The sequence below is a fragment of the Pogona vitticeps genome, chromosome 2 (assembly GCF_051106095.1).
Source record: "Pogona vitticeps strain Pit_001003342236 chromosome 2, PviZW2.1, whole genome shotgun sequence".
NCBI classification, from domain to species: Eukaryota; Metazoa; Chordata; class Lepidosauria; order Squamata; family Agamidae; genus Pogona; species Pogona vitticeps.
This window is the reverse complement of record NC_135784.1, coordinates 280,969,038-280,990,037: the sequence shown is the minus strand read 5'-3', so window position 1 is coordinate 280,990,037 and position 21,000 is coordinate 280,969,038. Positions and strand designations below refer to the sequence as shown.

Genomic DNA, 21,000 nt, shown 5'->3' with positions numbered 1-21,000 from the left:
GGAGTATGGACTGCACTCTGGGAAGTTAAGACAATGGGAAAGTAAAATTAGATGTAGTAGGAAGGCCCTAAAGGTAGATATTTGCTTGAAGCAGATATGCTTCCAGAGATCATTGCACTGGGTGATTCAAACTGGGCAAAAACCCATATTTTTAATGGTCAGGTGTGTGATGGAGAAAGTAAAAAGTAAAAACTGGTTAGTCTAGAAACACATTCATGTTTCTGGTTTCTTTCTTGGAGCTATATGTTTACACTGTAAAGTAGTGTACACAATATGATTTTATTCTATAGAAACAATTTTGTTACTAGTTGTAAAATGAAACTTTGTCTTCCCATGGAATACTAAATCTTCACATATACAACCTCCGTTATTGGAAAGTATCACTTTGGGTATGTGCTTGGTTGGTCTTTCCTTTCTTCATTGGTCCAAAGCAATCACATGCTTTGAACCAAAGCGAAAGGATTCAGCTTTTTAGAAAGTAGAAGGGTCTCAGGTGGGGAGGAAGAACTACAGATTGTGTGTGTGTGTCTGCAGGCCGATTCACATTTCCCATTGGGTCATGTGATCAATGGGAAAAAATGCAAATCAGCCAGCCTCAAACCTGTAGTATTTCCCACATTTTTCCTTGTGTAAATCAGGCTGCTAGTTCATTCTGCCACTCACACATACATTTAACTGGTTGCCTGTCTGGAAGCTAGTACTCATCTCCAGAGAGAAACTTGTCAGTCACATTGCTGTGTAAAATTATTCATGAATTCTACATTTAAGTGTAATAGGATGCTGATGGCTGTTCTCATTGGACAGTGTAGGCAGCTATTTTGCTGTTACTTTCTGAAATGCTGCCTTATGTTTCTCTAACAAATTACATATTGAAGTTAAATAAATTAATAATAATGTATGTAGTTAAACTAATTTATTATTAGTTGTTGAACAGGGTTAAAATTGAACTTTTAACCTCCCTTGAAAAAAATAAGAAACACAAAAAATGAAGGTACACTTTCTTGTCATAAAGGAACAAAACTGGTTAACTGCAAAGCTTCTTTGCTGCAGTGAGTGGTTTTCATGAGCTGAAGTAACTTCAAAGAGCTTTATGCAATCACTTGGGCTTGGGCTTAAGTTGTCAGAATCAAAAATGCTCCATAGGCTTAGTTGACTGTGCTGCAAGTGGGATTTATGATAGAAAATTATGGCTTTCTAAATGTGTTGGAAATGATGGGCATTGTATCTAACCAGGCTCAAAGTGCACTAAAAAGTGTGCATTTATTTACTTTCTGTTTCTGATTGTAGAATATTATTTCATTGTATTAAGACTTAAATTATGTTTGTATTCATTTTTTTTGTTGCTCAAATACATTGACATAATGAAGTGGCCTCAAATGAATCTATAAATAAAACAAATAAAACTTGAATTTCTTGTTATTAATTTGGTATGCTGTGTAAATTATTCCAGGCAATTCGGTAAAGGTAAAGGTTCCCATTGACATTTAGTCCAGTCGTGTCCAAGCCAGCGTTTGTCCGAAGACAGTTTCCGTGGCCAGCGTGACTAGACATGGAACGCTGTTTACCTTCCCACCGAAGTGGTAACCTGTTTATCTACTTGCATTGAACTGCTAGCTGGGACAGGCTAGCTGGGACAAGCGATGGGAGATCACTCCATCGCATGGATTCGATCTTATGACTGCTGGTCTTCTGACCTTGCAGCACAGAGGCTTCTGCAGTTTAACCCGCAGCACCACCACGGGATATAATATAGGCTGAAATCAAGTCAGAAGCCACAGCTAGAATCGATCTGTACTTCTTTTGAGATTCTTCTTCGAGCATGAAATCCACAGTCAGAGACAATTCAGTTTTTACTTCAACCTTTTAGTTTATCATAACTGGCAACTTTTCAACAACAACTTCGTAGGGTTCCAGCTGCCCACACTTTTCAAACATTTGTAACATTTGTGCAACTATCCCTTTGGACTCTTCCTCAGGTCTCTCCTAGGGATGGATACACAGTCAACCCTTGACTTATGAACGGCCCTAGTTATGAACATTTCGATTTACGAACCGCTCTGATAGGAAAATATGTACTCGGCTTGCAAACTTGGATTCGAGTTACAAATGGAAAAAAGTGCGGGGAAGGCAGGGAAAGCGGAAAATTTGAACTTTCAGTTAGCAAAGAGGCTGCTTGTCTGCTTCCTCGCTTGTCCAAGCGGTTAGATAGTGGGTACTGAGACTGGGAATGTCTGGCATTGTCATTTTTAAATGTAAAATTTAGTTTAAAAGGTGCTTTGTTTGAGCTAAATGGTGCTTGGGTAAAAGGGAGGTGGGTTTGAGTTAAAACCTGCTTGGGTAAAAACGTGCTTGGTTGCTTTAAAAGCTGCTTGTTTTGATTTAAAAGGTGCTTGTTTGAAAAGGTGCCTGTTTTGGTGTAAAAGGTACTTGATTTAAAAAGTGTTCTTTTTAAACAGTGTTCGTTCGTTCCCTCTGTGGTTTCCTGCCTTTTTTTTTTAACCTACGCTATCTTAGGTTAAAAAAAAGAAAGAAAAAAAATTCTGTCCCTAGTGGTAGGAACAGATTAACCAGCTTTGCATTAGTTCCTATGGGAACTAATGCTTCAACTTACAAACCACCCCTCGACCTAAGAGCTAAAAACAGCCAGAACGGATTAATTGGTTTTCAGTGCATTCCTACAGGAAATGCTGATTCGAGTTATGAACTTTTTGACTTAACGAATGTCCTTCTGGAATGGATTAAGTTCATAAGTCGAGGGTTTATTTATTTATTTATTTATTTATTTATTTATTTATTTATTTATTTATTGGACTTATATACCGCCCCATAGCGCTACAAGCACTCTCCGGGCAGTTTACAATTTTTAATTATACAGGCTACACATTGCCCCCCCAGCAAGCTGGGTACTCATTTTACCGACCTCGGAAGGATGGAAGGCTGAGTCAACCTTGAGCCGGCTACCTGGGATTTGAACCCCAGGTCGTGAGCACAGTTTTAGCTGCAGTACAGCGTTTTAACCACTGCGCCACGAGGCTTTGCGCCACGAGGTTGACTGCATTCCCCATGCTTGTCTCAGTCAGTAATCAGGGTTGGTGAGTGATGCAACCTTGAACATTAACTGCTGCAGCACAGGTCTAATTTTCCCAACTCCTTTCTCTTTGGGCTTGCCTGGATCCTCATCCTTTGCTCCCCCTTGGGGTGGCTATCCCTGCTGGGTCTCTCTTCCTGACAGCTTTATGCCTCTTTCTCACTCTAACCTTATCCTTTCTCACCTTTCCCACTCTCCCCAATAGGAGGGTTTTCTTGGGTCTTAATATCTTCTCTGCCACTTTGCCTCTTCCTTGGGTATCTTTAACATCACCCACTCCTCAGACCAGGACTCTTCTTTAACTATTCATTTCCACCCTTCAGCCAACTTGAGAAGTTTCCTTCTTCGACACACTATCTGCCTTTATTCTCCAGGACTCTCTCTTTCTCCCTTCTCTCCCTTCTCTATCTCTTTCTTCTTGCTACCGCCTTTCTCTTTTTCCTCAACCCTTTTAATCTCCTTTCCTCTAGAGACCTTCTCCTCTGATGGTTATTCCTTGTGTATCCTGCCATTTTCCTGGACTTTGTCTTGCTTCCAGACTGTCTGCTCTAGGTGGAGATTCTATTCCCATTTCCGTCATCATGACCTCTCTAGGGGAGCTGGTGGTCTTGTACCCTTTCACATATGAGGAAAGAGAGAATGGCATGCCCACCAGGAGGACTGTTCCCCCCTGGCACCCTTCTCACAATTCCTCATTGTACATCTTAATGGTGTTAAATCTATACTTTAAAGTTTCGTCTGGCGGGCTTAGAATATATAATTACTGACATCTTTTGTTTACTTTGCCATAGATCTGAAAAAGGAGAGAAACAAGCAACAGTACTTAGGAAGAGGATGAAGTATCTCCCAATTAGAAAAGGCTAACATGTTTGGAACTCTTCTACTAAAGGAACATAATAGATGAATATAAAGTTGTGGACAGTATGGAGAATTATAAAGAATTCATTGTCACTTATACTATACCAGGGCTTGGGGACAACTAAACTAATTGCTGTTAGTACTGTACACTTAGAATGGATAAATCAAAGCCATTTTATGTCCGGTCTCTGGGAAGATACAAGCAACAAGAAGAAACTTATTGAAAGTTCAAATGAAGTTTGTTGGCTTCAGCTAATTAACTCAGTTCAAATATAATTTGTCTGCTTTATGTGGTTCACTCAGTTAAGTTTCAGAAATTGTGTTGGAAAAAGGGAATAAAATAAAGGAAAGTCTATTTTTTATGACTGCAAAACCAGCTGCATTTTGAAATGTGGAATTCAAGCATCTGGGAATATTTTGATGCCTGTCCTAGGTATCTAAAGAAGCAATAAAAGAGACACATGCAAAAATATTTTAGATTGTGTTTTGTTTTTGTTTGCATCCCTTTGTTCTTTTTATCACATGATGTGAATTGCAACAGTCTGTTTAAGACACAGTTTTCTTTGCCAAACTAGAGTGCTTCAGCTCTTTACTTTCTAATTTATTTCTAAAATGTTTTCATTGATTGACATTTATGGACATTACTTCTGGCTTAACGGTTGTCTAAATTTCATTTCGTCCCCTGTGCTTTGAAAAAGCATTAGACATTTTAAAGAGTGAAGAATGAAACAGCACTAATTGTAAATGTTAACTGGGCAATTATTCCAAACTGCAGCGAATATTTTAACACCTTAGTAATGTAGCTAGATGGATTATATTATTGTTTGAAGAAAGGAAGGGGCATGAAATACTGAATTCTATTAATGAGGTTATGTACAAAGGTTTCTCTTACAGTAGCAAAGGACAGTATAATTAAGTCAACGGTAATTCTGGGTTTGACTGAATATCAGATAACAGCTTGGAGAGAAAGTGCCATCTTAAGTTTGGCAGAGAAAATAGTGTTGTCCGTTAATGTTGACTATATGCAGCTGACTAAATACACTTGACAGATGCTAATTTCCTTAAGTTGTAAGCAGCAAATGATGCATGAATTAAACAGCATCATACTTTTTAAAAATGCCTGCTGGTATTTCTCTACAACTGGATTTAAATAAAGTTTCTCAATGTAACCGCAGGATACAATAATGCAAATGCTTTAAAATTAATTCTCTTTTTATTTTCCTATTAATGCTAATTGAGATGATTGTATTAATTCTATACACTGTAATGTGAGAACAAACTAAAATTTACATAATTCATATTTTTCCCCTGGCTGGGAGAATAATAATCTGAAGATATACACTAATAAAATGTTTCTCCTTAGGGTTCTTGTTCCAGGTGGTTAGACTGTGAGGAGATTAGTGCTCCTACCCATGAAGTTCAATTTTATTTTATAGTTTTAGGAGAAATACATTGTCTTATGTAGATTTCTTCTAATTTTCTTCTTGCCTTATTAAATATATAGCAACATTTATTCACTTTAAAGTATTCTTAATTTTGTTAACATTTGGTTAGTCATCTACCTAGACAATCAGTTCCTTTATTATTTCATTAAATTTAAACTACATTTAAGTTAATATGTGAGTGAAACTTTTAATTTACCTTTTGTTTTTTGAAATGACTGAGATGTCTTTAGGCTAGATAGGGCTGGATTCTTTGTTATCAAAAGAATAGATTTTTAAAAAGTAATTTTCTTGTTCTCCATTGAACAAAAAAAAGTTCCTCTTAAAGTTCAGCTTGCCATAATGCATTTCTGTTAGCAGAACAGTTCTGTCTTATGTGGTATTCTGACTTGGGATTCTTATTTTTTTTCCTAAGTTATGCATGTGCATGCAAAAATATCAAGGCAGTCTACCAGGTTTATTTATAAACTGCTATCTTATGTTTGCTTTATGTTTATCTTATGTATATATCACATGTGAGACGAGAGAGTCAAACAAGACTTACTTCAGAAACCTTCAGTTTGCAATGGGAAGAATTACAAAGAAAGGAATACTATGAAGAGCAAGTCCATTCAGATGTGTTGTGAATTATGTTTTTTGCCCAAATCATATATCCTGTACAAGAACACATTAGGAAAACAGTGTTAAATCATAAATAAATCAAACACTTTTGATAGTCAGTTTCTTAATTATTAGGGTGGGATGAGTCAATCCTTCACAAAAGTATATGAAATTTACCTTGCTTTCTGTATATTTGTGCATCAGACTGTTTTAAGTGGATGATTTATATCATTATTCATACAGTTTGCAAGTAGAAATTATTACTTGGAGTGCATTAACTCCAAGGCCTGATTAATGGTTCAAAAGAGATTGTGCATTATATTCTGCTAAGACATTTCAGAAGTACCCAATGTAAAACTGAAAGATTAATCTTTGGTTTCACATGTTGCATAGACTGTACAGGAGGACATATCTTCATTAATATTTTCCCCAAACTTTTGGCAGGCAGATATTTGTTGCCAAATACTGTTACACAGCAGTCATGGCAAAGTGGAGAAACTACCAATCTTGTCCGAATGCGCAGTCAAGCTCTTGGACAGTCAGCACCTTCTTTAACAGCTAGCTTGGTGAGTTCTATTTTTCAAATATTTATTTATTCCCAAAGTTCCTTAATGTTAATAAAATGTTGTGACTAGCCATTTATTTTCACAAGAGTCAAATAATACAAAATTGTTTTCAAAAAATACAGCATTTCAAGACTTTTCACATAACTGTTGTCAGGTACTGTGTGTAATGGTACTATTGAAGATGTTTGTTGTATCTGAATTACATTTGCTGGGGGAGCTATAATTTTAAATTGCTTTACTTGTTTCCTATAAAATCATTGCTAGTATATATTGTAATCTTGCATCCCCTCATTTAAGTAGCCAGTTCAAGAAAAAGAGAAAGCCAATTTTTACTTTCAAGTGCTTTGCCTTTTTTTGTAGGTACAGTATTCTGTTATTCTGATTTACTGGAGGTAACTTGTTTGCTGAAGGAATGTCTTTTTTGTTTATATTTTCTTGTTTTGGAATTCAGCATGTTAATAGACAAGCACAATATGGTAGTATATTGGAGGCGTACTGGCTTTCTTATTTATTTGCCAATTCATTTGCAAAGTAGCAGTTTCTCCCATAACTCTCACATGCTACTGCTATACATGCAAAATATACTTTCTCACATACATTCGTCAGATGCACCCCGCACCTGATCCATGCAGATCAACTATGGGGCAAGTTCATTCTTATCATCACTGCACTGGATTGAGAGACATATACTAGGTCAAGATTGGGATAACACCAGGGCAGGATCTGCCTTAATCTAAGATGAACTACAGGGAGATTTGTTTTTACTCCCTTACTAGTATGCAACCAAAAATGACAGTTGAGACTTCTCTGCACCTTAAGAGAAGTCCAATTCTTTATAGCCAGTAGTATACTTTGATGAGGATGAAGTCTAAGAACTTTTTTTAAAAAATGACAAACCTTGGGGTCCCTCCGAGTTTGCTGATACCTCCCTTCCTCCCTGTCAACTTCTGTGCTCATCCAAGATTGCATATGGCAGTGTTTTTGTTGTATATGAGTGCCATGATCAATGACACATCATGTTGTTGTTTAATCGTTTAGTCGTGTCCGACTCTTTGTGGCCCCATGGACCAGAGCACTCAAGGTTCTCCTGTCTTCCACTGCCTCCCGAAGTTTGGTCAAATTCATGTTGGTATCTCATTCTCTCTCATCCCCTTCTCCTCTTGCCATCACACTTTCCTAACATCAAGGTCTTTTCCAAGGAGCACACCAGGCCCTCCTGTCTTCCACTGCCTCCCGAAGTTTGGTCAAATTCATGTTGGTACAGTGGGGTCTTGACTTGAGAACTTAATCCGTATTGGAAGGCGGTTCTCAAGTCAAAAAGTTCTCAGGTCAAATCTGCATTTCCCATAGGAATGCATTGAAAACCATTTGATCCGTATCTGCTCTTTTCCGTCCATAGAAACTAATGGGAAGCTGCTATTCCGCCTTCGACCACTAGAGGGGGATATTTTGTTTCTTTTTTTCTTAGGTCAAGAAAGGTTCAGGGAAGGCAGGGAAAATACAGTCCAGGCAGTACCAGGCAGTCTGAAGACTGTCTCCCAATCCACTCTCTAAACGCTGGGAGGAGTGAGGAAGCAGACAGGCACCCTTTTCACTGGCCAACAGTTAACCGAAAGTTCAAATTTTGCACTTTCCCTGCCTCCCACGTGGTTTTTTTCAGTTCTTAACTCAAATCTAAGTACTTAAGTCAAGTCAATATTTTCCTATGAGAGTGGTTCTTAAGTCAAAATGTTCTTAAGTCAAGCCGTTCTTAAGTCAAGACCCCACTGTATCTTCAGTGACACTGTCCAACCATCTAGTCCTCTGTTGTCCCCTTCTCCTCTTGCCTTCACACTTTCCCAACATAAGGGTCTTTCCCAGGGAGTCTTCTCTTCTCATGAGATGGCCAAAGTATTGGAGCCTCAGCTTCAGGATCTGTCCTTCCAGTGAGCACTCAGGGTTGGTTTCCTTCAGAATAGATAAGTTTGTTCTCCTTGCAGTCCAGGGGACTCTCAAGAGTCTCCTCCAGCGCCACAATTCAAAAACATCAATTCTTCGGCGGTCAGCTTTCTTTATGGTCCAGCTCTCACTTCTGTACATCACATCATACGTATCTATATATCTGCATATATCAATATACACATTAAAGTGACTGGCAAACGGTAGCATTACATTACAGGACCTATATATGTGATCCCAACTGCTCTGTGTCTTTCTCAGAGAGACTACCACTAGTACTGTGACTGATAGGATCTACTATATTAAACAAAACAACACATGTAGGTCCTGGAATGTATTACTTCTGTTTGCTAGGATATTGTCTGTTCAGCAGATTTTTCTTAAGTTCATGTATTTTTAAAATAATTTTCTTCAGGGTTACAAATGTGTTTGATTCTAAGAGCCAGCTATATACAACATTCTTTCTTGCATGTTTGGGGTGGAAGTAATGATACAGATACAGATCTAGTCATATTATGATCTGTCAAATACTTGACCAAGTGATATCTGACCACCATCACTTTCTCCTCCTCCTCCTCCTCCTCCTCCTCCTCCTCCTCCTCCTCCTCCTGTTGGACATGTGAGTGGATGGTCTGGCCCCAGTGACTGGACCCTTGTTAACTCCAGTTGCGTGGGGATATTTGTATTCGTATATGAATACAAATACCCCCATCTCTAATCATTACTTCTATATCAGGGGTCTCAAACTCAATTTACCTGGGGGCTGCTGGGTGCAGAAACTGGGTGAGGCTGGGCCGCATCAGATTTTCCGCCAAGTGGCACAAGAGCCCAAGAAAGCTGCCCCAGAGTTTCCTTAGCCTGGCCAGGGCTCCAAGGAGGAGGAGGAGCGTGCGAGTCCTCGTCACCGGCCACGACCCCCTCTGCTCCTTCTTCACTATCACCAGCAGCAGCAGCAGGACGAAGAAGCGGAGAAGGGAGAGAGCGCTGGCGACTGCCTAGGCGGGGGGTGGGGTGGGGGTGGAGGAGGCCACAACATAAAATTAAAAAAAACCTTCATAGAAGTCACCTTGCCAAGGGAGAAAAGCCCACACTGGTACCCGTGAAATTAAACTGAACGGCCCCCCACAGGTGCGTGCGCACGCACACAAACACACATACACAAGGAGGTCCGGCAACCTTCCTCTGAGCCCCCCCAAAAGGCGCACTCAGCAGCAGCTACCCCCACCATGACAGAGGAGCAAACTTTGCGAAGCGAGCCCAGGCAGCCTCCAGAGCCAAGGTGGCTGAAGCAGGACGAGGAGGAGGAGGAGGAAGCACTGTTGGGTGCTGAGGTGGCTGCTGGCGGGGGTGGTGCTGGGGGTGCCAAGAGAAAAAGAGAGCCAGAGAGCCGCTTCCCTGGAAGAGGTGGTGGTGGCGATGGCGGCAGCTGCTGTTGGTAGCTTGGAGGCACTCTTTGAGGATGGGCCAGGAGCAAGCTCTGCTCTCAGGCATTGCTTGGCGGCAGCTCGGGTGCTCTGGGAAAAGGGCTGGCAGCACGCCTTGCTTGGCGGCTCTCCCCTAAGACAGCGCCTCTTGCACCCTCCATCCAGAACTGCAGCCTGCCAGCCGGCAGACAGACAGGCGGGCTGGCTGGCAGGCTGCAGCTCCAGATGGAGGGTGCAAGAAGTGCTGTCTTGGGGGATAGCTGGTGAGGGAGGCGAGGCTTTTTTTGACTCTTGACAGTAGGGTGGGCAGGCAAGGCCGGGGCCACAAACTATCCTCCAGCGGGCCGCAAACGACCCGTGGGCTGCTTGTTTCGGACCCCTGTACTATATTAGCATTATGACAATATATATTTATATTTATATCCTACCTTTTCACCAGAAAATAATGGTTATGAAGACTTAACAATCTCTGTAAAACAGTAAAGAGAAGTACAATGCATTTAACCATAAAGTCAAATAAAACCAACCCTGCCATTGAAGCTATTAAAATCAATAGCAAAGAGGACAGAGGAAAAGTTGTAGCTGGCACACTCAGCTATCTGTACAAAGACACACTAAGAGGATCTGTGCAAATACGTCATTGCTGCCACCTTAGAGTCCAGAGACAGTGCAAAATCAAAGAATACTCTCAACTGCCAATCTTTTGGGGGAGTTTAGTGCCTATTAGAACAAATTTAATCCCTTTCTTCTGACCAACAACATATGTCTTGTCAGTGTTTTTTTTTAATTTTTTTATTTTCTATAACTATAACAAAAACAGAAACATATACATAAAACATAAACTCAAATACAATAACTGTGTTCCCCACCACCATGTACGGGACCGCTTGCCATATTCTTCTTCTTCTTCTTCTTCTTCTTCTTCTTCTTCTTCTTCTTCTTCTTCTTCTTCTTCTTCTTCTTCTTCTTCTTCTTCTTCTCCTTCTCCTTCTCCTTCTCCTTCTCCTTCTCCTTCTCCTTCTCCTTCTCCTTCTCCTTCTCCTTCTCCTCCTCCTCCTCCTCCTCCTCCTCCTCCTCCTCCTCCAAAACTGCATAGATTCTTGATTTGGAGCTGTCTTGTCAGTGTTTAAGTTCAACTTATTCACCCTCATCCATTAACGTAGAAGGAGCCTCCCCTTAGAGTGGAAAAGCATGCACCTTGAGATTCCCTGGGCAACTGCATGTAGCTGGCAAATCCTTCAGTTCCAGAAGCATTAAACTGTAAATTTGCTGGTGCTTCTTTTATACACATAATCTCATTATCTTAACATCTTAATTTGTTTTTAATTTTGCCTGAATTTCACATATGTCCATATTCCTACATGTTGCATGCCCTGATACAAATAAAGAAAGAGATCCACGATCAAGCTTTTTTGGTGTTGAAATGTCCTGATTCCTTTGGTGTTGGATAGCAAGGAACAGTAGAGTTGGATGTCTTCAGTATATTGTAGCACCTCACTCCAACCTGTTGATTGTACCCTGGAAGAAAATATTGGAATAAATGGAATACAGTGCTTCCAGTTAGATAGCCCAACAGGATACCCTGGTCAGTAGTATCAGGCGTCAAAATATTCAGAACCAATATGATTGCATTACCTTATCCACTGCCATCAGTTAGATGAAATTTTCTATCTGCACTGAGTTTATGCTGTTTACTTTGTCTGCATTCAGAATAGATGTATGCAGCTAGTCAGAATAAGTCCATGTGCTTACTTTTAAATTGTAGCCAGTGTAAACCCCTACGGAGTGGCAGCCTGATTAATATGGTCTGTTCCAGCTGCCTTATGGACCCAAATGGTTTCCTGAATGTGATTGGAAAGCTTGCTATTTCATGTGTCACCCTTAATATCAAGACCCTGACAGATGTTTGGAATACAAAAAACTGACTAGGGTTCCAAAACACTCCCTCCTCAATTGTTGGGCCAGGTAATATATAAAGAAGTGTTCTATCAGACACATTATTTGGGGATATTAGAAATACTGTTGTAGAATATGCATTTTAGCAATACTGTTGAAATCAGTGGTCAGTCCAAATCGTAACCATTAAATTCTGCTGAAGGTAATGAAAAAGGTTGAAAAACATCCTAATAAATGCACAGTAAATGTTAGATTTGATAGTGCCTATGCATTCAACACAGAAATGTTAAAGTAGTTATCGTAATTGGTCCATTCTGAGCTTTTTAACATCTCGCTTCTTCCAATTGTGAGCCACATAGTCTACAGATTCTTTAGGTACTGTACTGTCTTATTAGTGTCCTCATACTAAAAACAACCGTTCATTTATTTAGTCTTGGAGCCTGGTTGAGACAGAAAGGAAATGCAGAGAAGTGAGCTTAGCTTCCATCAATCTGTGGAATTGCCCTCAGAGTTTTCAAAGCATAAGTCTCTTCTGAAATTGCTGGAAAATCTTTTATTTGAGATTCTTTGTTTATTTCCAAAATTTATACCCCAGCTTTTAATACCTGAAGGGATCATACAGCAATGCAACTTTCCCTAACTTCCCCATGGCCCTTGTTTATTTTGGCTGTAATCAAAATCTAGAGAGCTCATCCCTTCACTTCTGCAGCATATAAGCAATTTTCAGTTGAAGCAAAATTCTTTGTGGCACAGAAATTATTTATTTATTTATTTATTTATTTATTTATTTATTTATTCATTCATTCATTCATTCATTCATTCATTCATTCATTCATTTATTTATTTATTTATTTATTTATTTATTTATTTATTTATTTATTTATTTATTTATTTATTTATTTATATCCCGCCCATTCTACCACAAATAAGATACAGATTCCTTGCAGCTACTTATTCTGTTGCCTGATGGCTGTGGTCAGGCATTGTGTTTTTCCAGGAGGAAGGTGTGCAGCCTCCTACTGCCACTTGTTACCCTAGCAAATGACAGAGCATCCCTTTATGACAAGAAAACAAAGAGTTAATTTTAAATGTTATAGGGACTGAAGGCTTGTGCATAACATTAAATATACAAATATTAGTACATTAAGATATTATTGCTGCAGAGGTGTGCAGCAATTGACATTGTGCAACAACCTAATTGAACAGTCCATAAGCCAACTCAAAAAATAAAGGTGCCCCAAACAAAAAAATGAAACTTAGAAACCCGACTTCAGATCAGTGCCAAATTTGGCACAGATGTAGCAGACAGTGTGTGCTTGGTATATGCCAAATGTGGGGATGTTTGGACAAAGAGTTTTTGAGTTATGATTTTCAAAAATAAAGCTGCCCCCGCTACAGACAGTGGCAACCGTTTCTGTCTACAGTTTTTAAACAGATAAAAAAACACTGCAGTTGTTCTGCAATTGTTGTATGGAGCAGTACAGGTTGGATTGGAAATAAATCCAGTATTCTGTATAAGTAATGTCCACTAGGTGGCACAAGAAACAAGTATGAAATGAACACTTTATAGGATAAAAAGAGATAGGTGCTCTATCTTTTTTTTTTACTTTCCAATTTTATCATCAAACTTCTTAGTGTTCAGGATACAAATGATTGTACAGATGCAGCAACTCTCTAAAATGCACAGATAAGGTTCCCTATAGAAAAAAAGTACTGTACAGTTCATTTTAGCTGATTGTCATACTTATTACTCCAGAATTTCACAGAAGTATTAATAGATTTTACACTTGTAAATCAGCACAGTTGACAGGGTAATGAAAGGTACATAATCTAATGTGTGTCTTTATATTGTAGGTGCAGAATAACAGTAGAACTTAAGAAATCCTTGATGGTTAGAATTCAGATTCATTATTTCAATGTATTTGGGGAAATGAAAGTGGAAGCTCTCATACATGCCTCATATTTCTGTCTGCTCCAGCTATTTTTCATTGTTTGGAAAGTACAATATAGTTCAAGACTAACTTGCTGTCTTTGTCTTGGTATTCTTAAAATATATTTCTCTCATGGGTGGTTCTCATATGCATGATGCAGTTTGAATGTTAAGGAGGTAAGGGAAAGATCTATACATGACCACACTTTTTCTCACTGTAGTAGTTTAATTTTCCAGGAAATGTAATCGTTAACTTAAGAAACCTAGGGGGAGAATGTATTCAGATAGCCAATAGAGACCAATAATAAATGTAGGATAACCACAAGCACAGTGCCAAAAGCATGGAGAAAAATTTAGAATTTAGAAATTCCAAAAATGTTTTAAATTTGTTCTTAGTAGTTTCAATATTGTTATATATTTAATTGTTTTAGTGTTCTTTTTATGGTGTTTTTAGTGGTGACTAGTGTACAGGGACATGTAGAGGGATGTGGTGGCACTGCAGGTTAAACTGCAGAAGCCTCTGTGCTGCAAAGTCAGAAGACCAGCTGTCGTAAGATCGAATCCACGCGACAGAGTGAGCTCCTGTCACTTGTCCCAGCTCCTGCCAACCTAGCAGTTTGAAAGCATGTAAAAATGCGAGTACATAAATAGGTACCACCACGGTGGGAAGGTAACAGCATTCTGTGTTTATTAACGTTGGCCACGTGACCACGGAAACTGTCTTCGGACAAACGCTGGCTCTACAACTTGGAAATGGGGATGAGCCATTTCCCCTAGAAAAGCAAACCCCCTAGAGTCAGACACGACTGGGCATTTGTCAAGGGGAACCTTTACCCTTTTAGTGTACAGTTTTAGTATATTGTGAACTGCCTTGAGTTCCTATCAGGAAAAATGTGGCATATGAAATCAATTGATAAATCAACAAGGCTGAAATCAATTACAGTGGTGCCTCGCATAACGAGCACACCGTTTAACGACGAATCCGCATAGCGACGCGTTTTTTGCGATCGATAATGCGATCGGATTGTGATGTTTAGATAGGCTAAACATTGCATTGCGATGATCGGTGTTTCGCTTACCGATCTTCGCATTGTGATGTTTAGAAAACAGCTTATTGGCGGTTCCAAAATGCCTGCCGGATCAGCAAAATGGCCACCTGCAGCATTTTCGCGCCCTGCCCTCGCTTACCGGGCAGCGAAAATGTTGGCCGGATGGGGGAATCTTCGCTTACCGGTGAGTTTTTCCCTCATAGGAACACATTAAACGGAGTTTAATGCGTTCCTATGAGGTCCCCCCCCCCGCATAGTGACGAATCCGGATAGCGACGTTAATCCTGGAATGGATTAACATCGCTATGCGGGGCACCACTTTATTAACTATTTTCTTAAATTAAAATTTTCTGTCATGCTGTGATGCGTTCATAAACATAGAGGCATACCGGATGTGTGATCAGATTCTATTCTGTTTAGTGAAGTAAAATAGTTTAGTGTTTTTTTTTTTGTATTTTTTTTTTGTATGATACTACTACAAGAAGTCTCATTATCAGCATCATAGAACTGCAGAGCTGGAAGGGACTCTATGGATCATTGAGTCCAGCTCCTGTCAAGGAGGCACAGTGGGGAATCGAACTCTCAACCTCTGGCTCCACAGCCAGATACCTAAACAACTGAGCTATCCAGCAGTTCAATTATGACAGGGGAAAATAAATTTGTATTTTCTAGTAAGATGAATTTGAAATTATTTGTGCTCTGTGTGCAACCAAAGTAGTATATATGTTAGTCTGATTGATGATATCATATGTATATGGAGACAGTCAGATATATATCATACTGTATGTATATATGACAATGTCTTTCTTAACTTATCCAAGCATATAACATCTGTTTCTTTTCTTAAAATGTAAATTCTCAAGACTCTTACCCTATATTAGATTGTGATGGGCTATATGTCATAAATAATTAGACCAAGATGAAATTCAGCCCTTTAGTTGATAGGAGAATATTAGAATGCTCAGGAAATATTAGAATTCTCAAAAAAATGTGTACACTCTACTTTCCAATTATAGGAACTGTAAGTGTATATATTTTAAAGCTCTATTGACCCAAACAATACACTTTAAATTACAGAGTAAGTCAACTTGTACATATATTGATCTTGTTTAGTAACTGATGTTAAATATAAAGCTCATTTAAAACCCTTTAGAATCTACAGAAGAAAGGTAGTAGGGGAAATAAGTTAATAATTTTATTATGGCCGATTTATATACACTTAAAGGCAATAATAGCTTTAATTGTGAGACATGTTTGAGTCTCTGAATTTTTCAAAAAAACATTTTTCTTTGAAAGCAGCAGTTCATAGTAGCCATGACATCTTTTGAGGGCTGGGTTTCTGGTAGTGTGTACTGAGGATGAGATAACTCTTATGACAATGGGATTCTGCCCATCTTCCTAGCTAGCAGTGAGTCTTCCATCTTAAGCAGCAGGGGCATTGTGGACAACTGGCTGAAGCCCTGGAGCATTTAGTAATAGTGATGGGTTTTTTTGTATGGCACTTCTGATTCCTGATAAGCCATGTGTGTCAGATAAGATAAAAGACTGGGACTTGAATTCCTGGCAGGTACTAAAATACTGTAAAGGACGAACTTAATAGAAAAGTAGAAAGGAAGAGTCTAAAACATGTTGTCCAATAAAATGCTACTAAATTTGGAAGTATTCATATCAAACAGAAATATCCTATTTCTGAGGATAACAGTTTTTGAGGAAAAATAAAGGAAAATGTTTCAAAGTAAATGTAAGTGGGAGTATTATTTTTTATAATAACATTTTCTATTTACTGTTCCACTTTTTAATGGCATGATTTTTCTGTTCTAGAATCATTTTATATTGCCTTTGTGGCTTTTTGGCAAAAAAGCCTCTATAGAAAAATTACTAATAATATTACACGTTGTTGTAATAATCTGTAAATTTGTCATTCCATTGATTTTTTTTTTTGAACAATTGAAATTGCAGATTTTTTTAAGTCTGAGAAGGGAGGCTTTCCTAAACAGCAGTAGGATTCCAGAGATAAAATAGTAGATATCTTGTAGCATTTTATGATGATGATGATGATAACAACAACAACATGCCGGGTAGAGTATGCTCAGAAGTGGTTTACTATTCCCCCCTTCTTGTTGCACCCTGGGACTGTGCAGCTTGCCCAAAGCCACACAGGCTGTTTCTACTTGCAGGAGGCACAGTTGGAAATTGAACTCCCAACGTCATGCTCTGCCGCTAGATACCGAAGTCACTGAGCTATGCAGCCAGACAACTGAATGGACTTTTTGAATGTTACCTAGTCCTGTTATTGCCCTCTTAAATTTCCCTTTGAAGTCCCTTTTTCTAGAACAGTTACTCTCAGATCATCAGTGCAGTTTCTTGGGAGGTTGAAGTGTTCCAAAACTGGATTTTGAATATTACCTTTTCTGATGTTAGATCAGTGACCACTTATCCCATTGTGTAGAGAACGTCCTGTTTGTCCTGTGTACACAGGACAAACAGGAGGAGCATTGCTAGCAAGGGATAGAACAGATCACATTAACAGATGAAAAGTAAATATGGTGGTTATATTATTGGACCCTGTCATGGTTCTGTGGAGACACAGCTATAATTTAGATTTGTAGCAGGGTCTCGTTCCTGTCTGTAGCTGTGCTGTGTAAATTATTTTGTGTAAATTATTGCACCTGTGTTTCCCTCTAGATATATTTTTTAAAAATCCTGATTTCCTGCACCTGGTCAAAAATATGAAGTAGACAGTAATTTTATTCTACTGCTTCCTCTCTCTCTACCTGCTCAGAAGCATGCTTTCCACAGCCTTTTATTTTGTATCAGAAAATGTTGCCTCAAGCATATATGTGCATATGTGTGTGTGAGTGTGTGTTCTCTAAGTGATGCTTTCTGACAGGAAATCAATACTTTTTCATACTAGATTTGCTGATGTGATTGTCGTAATCCTCATTGTAGACTTTGCTAATGGCGAACTACTAACCTGTATTATTATCTTTTCTTTGGCCTTTGGTAAGAAGTCACCTCTATTCACCTCTATTGCAAAATGTTCCTGTTCTTCCCCAAATCTCTATGGATCTTTTGAAAAAAAAAGATTTACTAGCACCAAGGAATCGCAAGCACCAGGGCTTGTTGTAGACATATTTTGGCAAGTCTGTAGAAGGTGAATATTTGGCTGATCCAGTTTTTCCAGTCATACACATATAATTTCTGATACTAGGGGAGCCCTTACAGAGTTGTCCTTAGTGAGCCCTACATTGGCAGAGTCTTTCCCTCACTTGGCTAATACAGACAAAAACTTGGTTTGCACAACAGATAGCATGCAGAATCTATAATATGAGGTGACAAGGTACAGTACTAGAGTGGTACAATTGCCTTCATTTTGCCTTCCTTATGTTGAAAAGGAGACGGGAAGTGCCCTATGAAATACTCTGGAGTTTTTACCGACACATCCTGTTGTCCCATTCTGGTACATGTGCAAATGGATATGAGAAATTATGTATCTGCTTTGACAGTGGATTTAATGTTTGGTGACTTGTCGAATAAAGTATAGTTGTCACTTTGATTGGGATTTAATACGTACTCATATAGCCCAAAGAGAAATAAGTTGAGCACTGAAGTGTCTTGAGCCTAGCACAGAGTCACACTCTAGCTGGAGATATAGGCCTGTAGCCAGCACTTTGGTTGGTAGATCCAGCTTCATTTCATACAAGGCTTCTCATGCTGAGGAAGATACACAGTGGGTGAAACATTTTGTATACATGACTGTGGAAAGCCCATGCACAGAGAAGCCAACTGCTTAGATGATGTGCTGGCTAAGGAGACTAGAGCTTTAGCCAGTGGTTGGATGATGTATAAGGATATGCTGCCAGTGATTCTCTGGTGGATCCTGGAATGGATGTCGAGGATCAGCGCTTCCTACTTCAGTGGACTTGAGGTTGCACATTAGCATATTTGCAGTTTTGGCTGCCATCAAGGCCGCTTGAGCATTTGTGCACTGACAACATGACCCTAAAGTCACTTCAACAAACAGGTCAGAATGAAGTCCAGATTTCTCTTCAGTGTTGTCAGAGTAGATGAAATGGAAACACGTTATCTAATATTGGTCCATTTTGTCTGGAAAAACTCCCTGCTTATTGAAACAATAACATATTCCTAGAAGTGGACAATGAGCCTATGAGAAATCTGTAGTCTTTTTTCTTTAAAATGAAGGTATATTAATAATTTATGTCTTTCCCATCTTCATCAAAAAGAGTGTGGAATAGTGTAGAATAGTAGAGACAGCTAATTCTCAGAGGATCAGCATCTTAGCCAAACTCCTCCTCCACATAGTAATTTTACTCCTTCGTTTACTGGTGACTGGAGAAGAAAATTCTTCCTTAAAGATACAGGAATGCTTTTACCAAGATCAACCAGTTACCCTGACTATCTGATGATAGGGGTTGCCTCATTGTTTCAGGCAATTCCAATGGGTTCTTTTCATTTCACCAAAAAACCACTGAAGGGTTTTGTTGAGGTGTTGGGTGTGGACGGACGCTATCAGAAAGGAATGTGTCCCACAGTCTGTAATAATCCAGTACCAGGACAATTGGCTTCTTTTGCTAATAGTAACTGCAGTATGTTGTAAGCCAAAAGTAAAATTGCAGTTGATTTTTCTGCACTATTTGGAATACTGTACAGTACAATATTTCATTGTATCTTCATGTGGGCTGCTGTATTTTTGTGGAAGGTGGACCTCTCCACTGAAACCATTTTCTCGATTTTTCACCTGCTGTCCATGTCCACTTACGCGACAAGTAGTGCAATTTTGTATTACCTGGTCATTTATTTGTTTAATTGCAAAAAAGTCTTTCTGGTTATGAAAATTTAAAAGGTTAAAATTTTAGTTTAAACAAATAATATAGTGTTATAATGCTACCATGCTATAATGTTAATTTTAAGGAAAAATTTTCTGGGTTTTAAAGACGTTTTTCTGGGTTATTATCATTTCATCAGCTGGCTGTATAGCTCAGTGAATTAGGTGAATTAAGCTGTGGAACCAGAGGTTGAGTGTTTAGTTCTCCATTGTACATCCCAAAAGAAACAGCCTACGTTAAGGCTCTTGGGAAGTTTCCTGCTGCCTTGGCAGATGATCCTGTTGGAATCCTGATCAGTTTCTGGAACTGGGAGATGACCACGGACAAGATCTCTTTTAAGCTTTTCCAATCATGGAGTGCAGCCAGTCTAGCTCCTTTGTTTTCTGGGGAGCGGGGGTGATTAAATTGTTGGGTTGGAGACTAGGAAAATAATGGCAGAAAACTTGAAACAGATTCAGTTACACATGGGCTAGAACCCATTGGAAAGCTTACTGCAGTAGCAGCAAAGAAATCATTCTTTTCTGCCACCATTGTGTCTGCACAGAACCATCCATTGGAGCTGTTTCATGAGGTCAAGGGCCTGCTGCACATATGTCTACGAGAAAAAGAAGCTGACAACTTGAAAGCCTTCTCTGAAGATTTTGCATGGTACTTTCCAGAAAAGCCACTTAGAGCTGTTCTGTAGTTGGTCCAGGTCATGTGGATGTACCTTGATTTCTAGTTTTTGCAGTCTGAGGATATGGATAGGATTCTTGGAGATGTGAGAGCCATCACATATGTGCTGAACCCTTGCCCTTCCTGACTTATAAATAAAATGGGAGGATTGACCAAATGGATAGATAAGGTGAATGTCTCCTTGCAGCAAGATAGGGTGTCGGTATGCCTGAGGGAAGCAGAAAAAAATACTGCTGTTTTAAAAGTCCTCATTGAATCCCACTGTACTGAGTAATTACTGACTAGTTTCCAATACCTTATTTTTGAGTATGGTATTAGAACATGTGGCTTCCCAGCTCCTGGATGAAGCAGATTGTCTACATCCATTTCAGTCTGACTTCAGGCTTGCTTATGGGAGAGATACAGCTTTCATTGCCTTGGTAGTTGACTTATGTCAGAAACGGGACAGCAGAAGTTTTCCTTTGATTCTGCTGGAACTTTCAGCAGATTTTGTTTACCATCAACCATGGTATCCACTTGGACTGTTAGTGGACACATCATTTCATGGTTGTTCCAATCCTTCTTGGAGGGTTAAGTTGTTGCTGGGGAAATGTGTTCATCCCCATGGCCACATTTCCTTTGTGGTCCTCTAGGGTTCAGGTCTGCCTTCTGTACTATTTACCATCTTCATGAAACTACTGGTAGAGG

General features: G+C 39.2%; 1 protein-coding gene across 4 annotated transcripts in view; it reads left to right on the top strand.

Annotated features, from left to right (window-relative positions):
• The window catches only part of MAST4 (microtubule associated serine/threonine kinase family member 4), a 329,916-nt gene that overhangs the window by 60,581 nt on the left and 248,335 nt on the right, over positions 1 to 21,000 (top strand). For all 4 annotated transcript variants that reach the window (XM_072992693.2, XM_072992692.2, XM_072992691.2 and 1 more), the window contains exon 3: positions 6,433 to 6,554. In XM_072992693.2, the coding sequence (XP_072848794.2) occupies positions 6,433 to 6,554 (122 nt within the window). The remainder of the gene's footprint in view (positions 1 to 6,432; positions 6,555 to 21,000) is intronic.